This window comes from Petaurus breviceps, unplaced genomic scaffold, assembly GCF_028583685.1.
Source record: "Petaurus breviceps papuanus isolate PSGF00001 unplaced genomic scaffold, PetGlider_PUasm1.0 183, whole genome shotgun sequence".
In the NCBI taxonomy this organism is placed as follows: Eukaryota; Metazoa; Chordata; class Mammalia; order Diprotodontia; family Petauridae; genus Petaurus; species Petaurus breviceps.
The window spans coordinates 14,635,354-14,648,230 of NW_027185791.1; the positions used below are offsets into that span (position 1 = coordinate 14,635,354).

Genomic DNA, 12,877 nt, shown 5'->3' on the forward strand with positions numbered 1-12,877 from the left:
CCCAGAGGCTCCGAGTTCGGGACGGGGCTGTCACTCAAACTGAAGGGCGGGGGGGGTGGGATGGGGGGGGCAGGATGCGGGGGGTGGAGACACCGGCGCCGACGCCCCGCCCCGCGCCCTCTCCCTCCCTCCCCCCTGCACGGGGCAGTTAAGCCACCAACTTTTAGCGGGCATGGCGCTGGGGGCGGGCGGGCGGCGACCCTGGCACTAACTTTGTTTCAGGAACTGGGCGAGGCCGGTGGCGGCCGGCGGGCCCGGGCAGAGTTCGGGGCGGGCACCGCTTCTCGGTCCATGGAGCAGAGCTAAGGGAGGGTGCAGGGAGAGGCGCGGAGCGCGGAGAGGAACGCCACCAGCCCGGAGGAGGCGTCCGGGGTCCCGCGGGCAGGCGGCGGCGGCGGCGGCGGCGCAGCTACGGGCTCCCTCCGGCCGCCAAGATGAACGGCCTGTCCTTCGATGAGGCGGCTTTGGATCCCTCCCTGGCCCTGGGCGAGTCCAGTGACATCGACTCGGCTCTGCTCAGTGACATCGAAGGTGGGTCCCGGGGAGGGAGGGAGGGGCTGCCCGGGATCCCCTCCGTGGGCCGGGAGTGTGGTGACGCCCGGGATGGAGGCAGCCCCCCCGGGCTCCCCAGCCCGCCCCGGCTGTTCCCCGGCGTCGAGGGCGCGTGTCTGGGGCTGGCACCCCGCGTATGGCCGGGGAGTGTGTGCGTGCGTTTGCGCATCTCCGCGGCACCGAGGCCCTGCGCCGCGCGCACAGCCGGGGACCCCCGTCCGGGGCGCACTTGGAGACTCCCCCCTCCCCCAGCCGCGGTCCCCACTGGGGCGGCTCCCCCCCCCCCCCCCCGGCCACGCCTCTTCGGCCCCTAAACTGGGCAGCCCAAGCCCCGCCCCCAGGGCCCTGGAGCTCGTGACGTCAGCGTCAGCTCGGGAGGTTACTCTCGGTCATTCCCTGGGCCCGCCAGAGTTCAGGGAGCTCTGCTAGCAGCCTGCTGCCGGAGGGGGGACGAGAGGAGGAGACGGGCCGCAGGGGTGTGGGCGCCCCGCCAGGCTGCCCCCGGGACCCGCCCCCGGAAACGTCCCGGGGTCTGGATGAGGCGTCCTTAGCGCCCTGGCCCTTCCACGTGGACCCCGTGATAAGGCTGCCCCGGCCTTGTATCACGCGTCCATGCAGCCTCCTTAGGCTTCGTTGGATCCTGAGTGGCTGTAGCGGCAAGCAGCCCAGCGTGCCCAGGGCGGCTGCCTACACAGGTTCTTGGATCTGCTTTTCTAGAGGAAAGCGACTCAGAATGGGTTAACAAGCTTGCTTTAATCAGTCAGACATATATCTTTACCTGGTTCAGGGGAAAAAGGTCAGCGCCGGAACTTCAGAGTATGCAGACCGAAGTTACACGACGGACACACATTTTAGCAGACAGGCTTCCAAACTGCCCGACCATTACATCCATATACAATCACAGTTACCAGAGAGGGAAGCATCAACGTCTGGGTTTTCAAAGCCAGGGGGCTCTCAGTAGCTGCCCAGAGTCTGGTCTGGTCAAGTCACACAACACTTCCCCATGTGAGCCCCAAAACAGGGTTTATATAACCTTCTGGCTCAGAGAATGTCACAACCCTCTTGACCCACTGTCCAATCACAAGCCTCCACCACGGGCTCCAGGTGCACTTAACCTGAGGCAGGGAAGATCTCAAAAATTTACATAACAATTGATTATTCAAATAATAATATCCAGTGTTACAATCTAAATAACTTTTCCTGTTCCAGCCTCAGTCTAGCTCCACACTGCTGCCAGACAGATGTTCCCAAAGCCTAGCTCTGTTCCTTCAATTCCAGTAGTTTCCTCTAGGATCCAATAGAAACTTCTTAAAGCTCTTCTCAACCTGGTCCCTTCCTTCCTTTCCAACATTTTTCACGTTACCCCCCTCCACAAACTGTATCTTCCAGCTTCTTCACTTGTGATGCCGCATCCACCACCTCAGGATTTATTCTGTCTGACCTCCCTGCCTGGAATGCCCTCCCTCCTCCCTTTCACCTCTTGGGGTCCCTGATTTCCATTAAGACTTGACACCCAGCCTCGGCGGCCCTAGTGCCTTCCTTCTAACCCTTCATCGACTCTGCATCTTGTCTCACTATATTTATGTGCCTTTTGAATATAACCTCCTTGAGGACAAAGACTGTTTTTGCCTTTTCTTGGTATCTCTGGATAATATTTGTAAAGCACTTACGCATAATCCTGGCACATAGCAGCAGCTAAATAAAGTGTGTGGATTGCTGGGCTATTGGATGAGTGGGAAAGAAAGCATAGATAAAGTGTTATGAGACCTCAAAGGACAGTGCAGGGGTCGCTTTCACTTGGAAGGGGGGAGTCATCAGAGATTGCATGGAAGAGTTGAGCTGAACTTTAAAGGAAGAGAGGAATTTAAGTAGACAGTTTGGGGTTGGAGAAAACCTCCAATCCATGCTTGGGGAATAGCTTGAGCAAAGGGGACTAAGGGCAGGTCAAGAACACTGGAAACCAGTGCCTAACTCGTGCTGAGGGCTTCACCAATGGGATCTCATTTAATCCTCACTACAACCCTAGGGGGTGGGGTAGGTATTTTTACAGATGAGGAAACTTGAGACAGAGATTAAGTGACTTGCCCAGGGTCACACAGCTAGTAAGTGTCTGAGGCTGGATTATTTGAATTTAGAAAGATGAGTCTTCCTGATTCCCAGCCCAGTGCACTATCCACTGCACCACGAAAGTACCCCAAGAATATGATAGTACTGGTGATAGTTTGGAGAGGGGCTAGACTGAAAACAGTAGTAATTGAGGGGCTGTTATAATAATCTAGGTGAGAAGAGGTGACAGCTTGGCCTGGGGTGGTGGCTGTGTTATTGGAGAGGTGGAGACAGATGGTGAGAGAAGTTTCTAGAAGGCAGAATGGACCAGACTTGGCAACTGAATCTTAGGAATCTGAGCCATGGACTGGACAAGCGCCATATTTTACGAAGGAGGAAACTGAGGTTCAGAGGTCTCATGACTTGCCCAGGGTCACACGTTTAGTGAGTTAACAGAGCCAGGAGTCAAACCCAGGAATCTTGACTCCAAAGACGCTTCTTTTCCGGCTATCCCCAAAGCTAGGGAGAGTGAGGGAAAGAGGATCCAACATGACTCTGAAGTTCTGACTCCAGGTGGCAGGATGGTGATGTCATCAACAGAACCGAACAGAACCGCGGGGGGAGCGGCTGATTGGAGGAGAAGCATGAGTTCAGTTTGGGACCAGGTCAGAGCGCTACAAGGTCAATGACACAGTCAATGCCTAATAAGCTTGTATTGCTGGCTTACTTGATTGATTGATGTGAGTGAGAGTTGAAAATTGAAACCATGGAGTGGATGAGAGCATCTAGGGGGAACATCTAGAGAGGAGAGGACTGAAGGAGCTGGCAAAGGATTCCGAGGAATGCCTAGCGAGGTTTGTTTGGAAAGAACCAGGAGAACCCAGCTTCCCTGGAATCCAGGTGGGAGGAGAGGGTATTTAAAAGGAGGGAGTGATCTACCCTAGTCAAGGATTGATAAGGAGGGGGAAATGCCTTTGGATTTATCGATGAGGAGAATATTGAATGACCTTGGAGTGAGTAGCTTCAGCAGAATGGTGGGAATGAAGCCAGATTGCTAAGCTAGCCATGAGGGACTAACGAGGTCCAGGGAAGGGCCCACCTAGGCCTGGGGTATGCCGAATGGAGGAGCTGTGTGTCTCATTTGGAATAGGCTACTAGAAGCTGGGCGTTGGTGACTGAATTCTTTTTTCATTCACTAGATAAGATACAAATGGGATTTTTATAAATCAGACTTTCTTCTATGTACTGAGGACACTTGATATCTGAAGGAATCCTGGGTGGGACAGTTTGATGAAAAAAAGTGAGGAGAAAAGAAAAAAGGAAAAAGGGGAAAAAGAAGAGAAAAGAAGTGAAAAGCCTTGAGTTCTAGAGGTTGGCTGTGCCAAGGTTTCTCAGGGACCTTGGGTTCCATGGGTTCCATTGACTCCCACCCCCCATATCTCTATATCTGTCCTCCATCACCTCTGGGACACTTCCCTTTGGATGCTCTGGAGATGTTCAGTTCAGCCTGTTCAAAACTGAACTCATTATCTTTCTTCCCCATATTCCCTGTTTCTGTCAAAGGGTACCACCTTTCTTCTGATCTCCCAGGTTTACAACACTCAGTGTCTCTATTTCATTCACCCAACATCTCCTGTCGATTGCTGGATCTTGACTTTTTGCAACTCTACCATGGGCTCCACTGTGGCTCTCTGATATGTCTACTTTAGCCACCCAACCGATATCTTAGTTCAGGACCCCCCTATGGTGCCGAGTGTGAGCCAGCCCTGATGCCTGCTGAGAACTGACTGGTCAGTTTTCAGTGTGAGCACGGACACTTTGGAATGCTATAAGTAAATAGGGAGATGCTATAAATATAATGAACAATAAAGAAATATAATAATATAAGTAAATCTAAAAACAGAAGAAATTACATGCATATAAATAAGTAAATTCTCATAAACAATATGCATAGAAATATAACAATAAATATAAGTAAATTCTATAAATATGATAAATTAAAAAGTAGGGCATTCTTCCTGTTGTATAAAAATAAATTTTTTTTTTTTTGCTTTTTGGAGAGCAGTTGGGGTTAAGTAACTTGCCCAAGGTCACAAGGTTAGGGGTATGTGCAAGCGTGCTAAGTGTCTGAGGCCAGATCTGAACTCAGGTCCTCCTGACTCCAGGGCTGGCACTCTACTCACTGCACTGCCTAGCCGCCCCATAAAAACAAATATAACAAATAATATGCATATAAATATAATAGTAAATATAAGTAAATCTTTAAATCAGAGTATGATTGTTTTGATGACTGTCTAGCCTGAAGAAAGTGATGGAAGGAACAATAATGCAGATTAAACTAAAAAGTGTGTCATGTGTGACATGTATCAGCATACCCCTGATTTCCTGGGCTATTGGAATGACTCCCTAATTGGGTCTCCTGGACAGAGGACCTGGACCTGGTGTCAGAAAGACCTGACTTAACTAGTTGTGTGACCCTGGACAAGTCACTTAAACTCTCTTGAGTTCCTTAAAATAGGGATAATAATAGCACCTTTCTCCCAAGATTCTGATGTGGACTAAATAAATTAATATTTGTAAAGCGTTTTGCAAACTTTGAAGTGATATGTAAATGCTAGCTTTTATTAAAATCAAGTCTCCCCTTTTTCCACACAGCTGTCAAAGTGATTGTCCTTAAGCACATGTCATTCCTCTACTCAGTAAACTTTGGGGGCTCCCTGTTGCCTTGAGGATATAGTGTGGACTCCTCCTTTTGACTTTTAGAAGCCCTTTACAGCCTGGCTCCAACTTGTCTTTACAACCTTGGTCTACATGACTCTCCTTCCTATACTCTGTGGTCCTGCCAAACTGGCCTTCTTTCTCTTGCTCACACGGCACTCCCATCTCACTGGCCGTCCTCCATTCTTGAAATGTCCTCCCTCTCTACCCTCTTCTTGTTGGGATTCCCCTCTTTCTTCAAGATAAACCTCAGGTACCACCTTCTAAATGAAGGCTTGCCTTCCTTTAATTACGTTATATTTTATTCTTTTTGGGGGGGTGTAGAGTGGGTGGGGTTTGTGATGGCACAGTGGTGAGAGTGCCAGGCCTGGAGTCAGGAAGACTCATCTTCCTAAGTTCAGATCTGACCTCAGACACTTACTAGCTGTGTGACCCTGGGCAAGTCACTTAACCTTGTTTGCCTCATTTTCCTCATCTATAAGAGGAGCTAGAAGAGGAAATGGCAATCCACTCTGGTATCTCTGCCAAGAAAATCCCAAATGGGGTCACAAAGAATTGGACACAACTGAAAACGACTGAACAATACATTTTATTATTCGCATATTTGTGTATATACATATTGCTACTTTCACACAAATGCTTGTTGATTGATTGATAGTGTAAGCCCTTGAAGCGATGACCTGAAGTCACTGTCCTTCTCTGGCTGTGTTTCATCATCTTTGTAGTGAGAGGGCCAGATTAGGTAATCACTGAGGTCACTCTAAATCTAACATCCTCTGACTCTATGAATCCCTTGACAAGAATGATAACCTGATGAGATCATGATTGCCTCTTCCTGACCCCACTGGGGGTTTTCTTGGCAGAGATACTAGAGTGATTTGCCATTTCCTTCTCCTGCTCATTTTACAGATGAAGAAACTGAGGTAAACAGAGTGGAATGACTTGCCCAGGGTCACCTAGGCTGTATTTGAACTCAGTGAGATGAGTTCAAAAAAAGTTCCTGACTCCAGGCCTGGCACTCTTATCTACTGTGCCACCTACTTGCCCCATGAGATTATTATTACTCCGTAATTTATATTCCTTTATTTTTTTGAGGGGGAAAGGCAATGCAATTGAGATTAAGTGACTTGCTCAAGGTCACACAGCTAGTAAGTGCCAGATATCTGGGGCTGAATTTGAACTCAGGTCCTCCTGACTCCAGGGCTGGTGCTCTATTCACTGCCTGATTTATATTCTTGTAAACATATATAGATCTTCAACTGGATTTACAGGAAACAAGGGAAAATTGCAAAAGGAATTTTAAAATAGAGGTCATTGCCTTCCTGGGTGCAGAACTTGTGGGATCTTAGCTAGAGAGAGACAGTGGTGACATTGATCTGTTTCCAGTATGAGTCTGAGACACAGAGCTCAGCAGCCACAAGAATAAAGAATTGTCCCATTCATACCTGAGTGGGCAGTGAGTTTGATGAGGTGGAGAGAAGGTCTGCTATTAACCTCTTGCCCAAGACTTACCTTTACCCATTGACAGATTTTGTTTTGTTTTCAGTTGCTTGGTTTGGCTGGAACCCACTGTGGGCAGACAACCCCATAGGTTGACCCAAGGTGAGGAGAGAGAATCAACAGCATTTGGGAAGTAATCTAAGCCCAGGGTGAGCAACCCGGGTGCCCATGCTTCTGAAGCCTTGCCATCCCACCAGGCCAAAGGGCCATCTGACTCCCGGGAGCTTTTTCCAGGTCAAAGGATCTTTATATAGTCCCAGGAATACCAGTCTGGGGAGTTATCTCTTGCCCCTCCCTTTAGCTTCTCTTGGCTCTTTTCTTGTTTAGAGGTGACTTTGATGATCTCTCTTACCTTTGCTCCCAAGTCAACTGGGTCATGGAGGGTCAGGAAGCTTCCACGCTGTAATCCTGAAGTAACTGCATGGCCACCTCTGGGGCAGTGAGGAACTTGGAAACCCTCCCTACAGTTGTGCAAACTGGGCGTCCCCCTGCTCAGCTCGCTACTGAGGTGGGGTTGATTTTGCCATTTAATTCTATTGTCCTGTATTCAATTGTTATTTAGTCAGAAAACAATCCTATTGAGGTCTAAGTTATGGACTCCATCTCTTCTTAAAACCTCTGACTAAGTCCTTGAGCCTGGAGCCTGGAGCCGTCTGTCTCACAAAAGCAGGCCATGCACCACAGAGGAGTCACTAAAATGTTTTGGTGCTATGACAGGTGCGAAGAACCCTTGTAAAAAATGCTATCCACCTCCAATGTATGTCAAAGCATTGTTTTCACTTTACTTTTTTGCTGCTTTGTTTTTTTGCAACATAGCTAATGTAGAAATGTGTTTTTGCATGAATTCATATATATATATATATATATGTAATGAATATTATATTTCTTGCCTTCCCAATGGGTGAGAGAGGAGGTAGAGAGAGGGAGAGAATTGGGGACTGAAAATAAAAATAATAAAATTAAATTAGAGGGGTGGCTAGGTGGTGCAGTGAATAGAGCACTGGCCTTGGAGTCAAGAGGACCTGGGTTCAAGTCTGGCCTTAGACACTTAACACAAAAACTAGCTGTGTGACCTTGGGCAAGTCACTTAATCCCAACTGCCCTCCAAAAAAAAAATAGATTATTTGGTGCTAAACCCAAAAGTGGATCAATGGAACAAACTAAAGAAGCAACAAAAAGAATCAGTTGAAAATGGTCATCTAGGGGCAGCTAGGTGGCGCAGTGAATAGAGCACCAGCCCTGGAGTCAGGAGGACCTGAGTTCAAATTTGGCCCCAGATATCTGGCACTTACTAGCTGTGTGACATTGGGCAAGTCACAACCCCCAATTGCCCTACCCTCCTCCCTCCAAAAAGCCAAAAAAAAAAAAAAAACCTAATAAAATAATAACAAAAAAAAAACAACCAAAAAAAAGAAAATGGTAATCTAGTGTTTGATAAATCCAAGAATATAAACTTCCTTTTTAACAAGAACTGCTGCAAAGGCAGAATGGAAAGTAGTTACAGAAATTAGGTTCAGACCAATATCTTACACCGTATACCACAATAAGCTCAAAATGGGCGTGCAACCTGAATATAAAGGTTAAGCTATTAGAAAAAATAATGAGAACAAGATCAGGTATCTTTCACAACTGTGATGTGGTGAGGCAATCAGAAGGTCTGGCAGTAATCTTTTACCTGAACAAAGGATTGAAGACATCATAAAAGGTATGAATCACAATCACAGAAGATAAAATTTTGGCTCCATACAGCTAATAAACTTTTGTATAAATAAAATCAATGCAGACATAACAATAAAAACAGTAGAGTAGGGAAAATCCTTGCATAAAATAGCACTAATGAAAGTCTGCTGTCTGTTATATACAGGGAATTGAAATACCGAGAGCCATTCTCCAACAGAAAACTAATGAAAGGATGTGAATAGTTTTCAAAAGATTTGCAAACTATAAATGACCCTATGAAAACATTACTAAATTGTAAGAGAAAAAGTAATTTAAACAAGTCTGAAACCTTGTCTAACTCCATGTGAGTTGATAGAGATAGAATATGGGAAAAGTCAATGTTGGAAGGATTGTAAAAAATGAATATATTGATGCGCTGTTGGAATTGTAAAGGGATTCATTCAGTCATTATGGATTTCATTAAGGAATTTCCTAAGAAAAGTGACTAAACAGTCCATATTCTTGGCCTTCTCAATCCTGCTGGTGAGCATATGTCTTTAGGAAGTCAAAGACACAAAGAAAGATTGGTATGTAACAAAATATCACAGCAACAGTCTCTGGTGACAAAGAACTGGAAACAAAGTGAGTACCCACAGACTTCAATGTCAGGAAAAACTGAGCAAATCAGAGAAATGTGGGAAGATTTGTAAGAACTGATACAGCCTCAAATGAGCACAGCCAAGAGATCACTGGCTATCTAATGTATGCGAAAGTTGAAGTCTTAGTCATGGAAAAACCAGTGGAGGTTCCAGAGATGAGATAATGAAGCATTCTTATTTCTTCATGACAAAGTAGAGACTACAATGAATATTCTCTATTCTCAGTCATGGTCTCTGTCCTTGATGTTTTCATGTCATTGTTTTTCTCTGTTATAAAGGAGAGTTCAGCCTGGGATGGGGAAAGCCTGTGATTCAAAGACAAAAGGAATCCATAAAATTTGAAAAAATCCAGCACCAATGAATGTAGGTTGTGTTTATAAGGGTGACAGAGTATAAATGGCTAAGGGAAAACCCACCCTGAGATGTGGAAATAGAACTCAAAGCACAAAGATAATCTCCAATTAATTTTCCCTTATTCCTTCCCCAGGCCTAGAGATCGATTGAGGAAAACAGATTATAGCCTTGGTGCACCAACCCCCAAAGCAATGCTTTAATATGGGCACTCTTCCTGATTATGGACTTACTTTCCGACATGTTATTGCTTTGTATTAAAGTTTAATTTTTCAAGGCCTGTGTCCAGTGAAATGTAAGTTCCTTAAGGTCCAGGACGTTTTTTATTTTTGTTTTTGTGTCCTTAGCAGACAGAATAGATCCCTGATATGCAGTTGTGTTTAATAAGTGCCAGTTGAACTGGATGTTTTTGAGGTGGATTAGGACATCATCTGCTTACGTGACAGTTGGAACATTTTTAGTATTTTCTATAACCGGGGGCAGCTGGGTGGCATGGTGTGTAGAGTGCCAGGCCTGGAGTCAGGAAGATGAGTCTTTCTGAGTTGAAATGTAGCCTCAGACACTTACTAGCTGGGTGACCCTGGGCCAATCACTTAACTCTGTTTGCCTCAGTTTCCTCATCTGTAAAATGAGGTGGAGAAGGAAATGGCCAACCAGTCCAGTATCTCTTCCTAGAAAACCCCAAATGGGCGAGTCAGACACGACTGAAGACAACAAGAGTATCTATGGGAGGGAGACTGAGAAGGTTGTAGCAGAGGAAAGGGACCAGTCACTGTCCTCTTCTGTAGGCAGATTTGTGACAGTGGATTCCAGCTCATAGGCTTAGATCCTCCAGTGTGCTGAGTGATAAGAGCTGGATTCCAATTCATTTCCACAAATGTAAGTGCCTGCTATGTATAAGGTAGAGGGCTATGTGTTGGGGAATGCCAAGACTAGCAGAACAAAAAGAGCTTCTGCCTTGAAAAAGCTTACATTTTACTAGAGAATATAGCATGTCTACAAGCAGGGATAGGAACTAGATCTCTGATTCCACTGATCTAGGGAACTCTCTGGTGAGAAAATCCCTCTACCAATTTTCTTTGCAATCTAGTCATAGAGGTTAAGTGACCTGCCCAGGGTCACACAGCCAGTGCTTATGAAAGTTGAAAAACTGAACTAAGTTCTTTCCAAATGGTCTGTTCTCCATGTATTACAACATGTTTCTTCTCATATATGTGCAGGGGCAAGTAGGTGGTGCATTGAATAGTGCTAAGCCTGGAGTCAGGAAGACCTGAGTTTAAATTTAACCTCAGACACTTACTAGAATTTTGGGCAAGTCACTTAACCCTGTTTGCCTCACTTTCCTCATCTATAAAATGATATGGAAAAGGAAATGGCTAACCACTCCAGTGTCTTTGCCAAGAAAACCCTAAATGGGGTCGTGAAGAGTTAGGACTGAAATGACTGAACAACAACTGTTTCAAGGTGGAGAGAAGGTGACTTCTCAGGCCCCTGGGTGATCTGGAGTCCAGTAAAGGAGGGACCATAAAGAGAACAAAGACCAAGTTTTGGTCCCTCTGAGATAGAATTTCCTTTATTTTTCAGTTTTCATCTCTTTCCTCTGTTTTCCTCCCCCTTTTGCCCTATAGCTAATACTATGGGGATACTAGACTCTTACTAGAGAAATTTTCTTGTGAACATGATTTCCAAATTAATTGTTCCCTTTTTGATTCTAACTGCATTTATTTTTGTTTATACAAAAGCCTTCCAAGTTTATATAATCAAAATTGTTTATTTCACCTTTTATGATAAAATAATTAACAATTTCCCCCTTTTGACTATTTTTGTAGCCTCTTTCCTAATGTTTTATTAAATATTTTTTTGTAAATATCCATTAGAGATTTCAGACTATTTTTCCTTCTCTGCTTTATTTCTCATTTTTGGCTCCAAGATAATATTTGTTTCATTAAAAAAAATTTGGTAGAATGTGATCTTTCCTCTTTTTTTCCCCAACAATTCATGTACTATTTGAGTTAATTGTTCTTTAACTGTTTTATAAAAATTCATTAATAAATTTATCTGGACTTGGAGATTTTTTCCCTTTGAGAGTTCAGCTTTTTTTTTTTTTTCTGAGATTGGGTTGTTTAAATTCTCTAATTCTTATTCTATTGATCTGGGTGTTTTATATTTTTATAAGTATTCATCCATTTTAAAATATTGGTTTTGTTGTCATAGTCCTTTTGTTAAAAAAAAGTCTAGTTTTATTCATTGGTTCTTTTGTTTTCAGTTTTGTTCTGCTTTATTTTCAGAATTTCTATTTTTGTGTTTACTTAGGATTTTAAAAATTACTTTAATAGTGAGTGTTAAAAAAAAATTGCATTCTCAATTCATTGATTCTTCACTTCTCTCTTTTGTTGATTGATGTTTATAGGGATATAAAATTTCCCCTAGGAACTATTTTGGCTCCATACCAAAATTTTTTTTGATATGTCGTCAAATTTTTGTCATTTTCTTTGATCTTGTTTCAATGATTCATTAATCCATATCTTCTTTAGGATTGTATTATTTAGTCTCTAAGCCTACATACTTATCTTTACCTTTATTAATTGTAATTGTTAATGTAGTGAGCAACGGGTATGTTTAATATCTTTGTTCTGCATTTGTTAATGATTTTTTAATGCTTAAAATGGTCATTTTTGTAAAAACATACAAAGTTTAGAAATACGTATATTCATTTTGTAAAAACATTTGAAGCTCAGAAATATGTATTTTCTTTATGATTCTCATATGCTAAATTATTAGAAATCTATCATATCTAACTTTTCTAAAATTCTGTTCATATGCATACACAATACACACATAAACATATATAAACCTTTTCTGTTAGATTTCTCTAAATCTGAAAGGAATGCATTAATGTTGTCCCATTTAGTATGTGTGTGTGTATGCACATATATACACATACCTATGTCTTGGTGTGTATTTAGTATTGATATTGCATTATCCATAGTGTCTTTAAGCATTTTATGTAGCTTCCCTTCCAGTCTCTTTTAATCATGTCAATTTTTACTTATATAAGATCATGATTGCCACCCTTGATTTTTTCTGAAAGTAACATGATAGTTCTATTCCACCCCCCTTTTTAAAATATTTTTTTTACTTTTTTGGGGGGGAGGACAGGGCAGTTGGGGTTAAGTGACTTGCCCAAGGTCACACAGCTAGTGTCTGAGGCCAGATTTGAACTCAGGTCCTCCTGACTCCAGGGCAGGTGCTCTATTCACTGTGCCACCTAGCCACCCCATTTTCCACCCCCTTTTATTAACTCTATGTGAATCTTTATGTTTCAGATTTGTTTCTTATAAACAAAATATTGTTTTGGATTCTGCTTTCTGCTCCATTTTGCAACTCTCCTT

The 12,877-nt window shown here is 43.7% G+C and overlaps 1 protein-coding gene across 2 annotated transcripts in view; it reads left to right on the plus strand.

Moving 5' to 3' along the window:
• The first annotated feature begins 316 nt into the window (after window positions 1-316).
• Window positions 317-12,877, plus strand: part of SREBF1 (sterol regulatory element binding transcription factor 1) — a 56,453-nt gene continuing 43,892 nt past the window's right edge. For both annotated transcript variants that reach the window (XM_069087892.1, XM_069087893.1), the window contains exon 1: window positions 317-531. In XM_069087892.1, coding sequence (XP_068943993.1) covers window positions 435-531 — 97 coding nt within the window. In that variant the 5' untranslated portion in view covers window positions 317-434. The remainder of the gene's footprint in view (window positions 532-12,877) is intronic.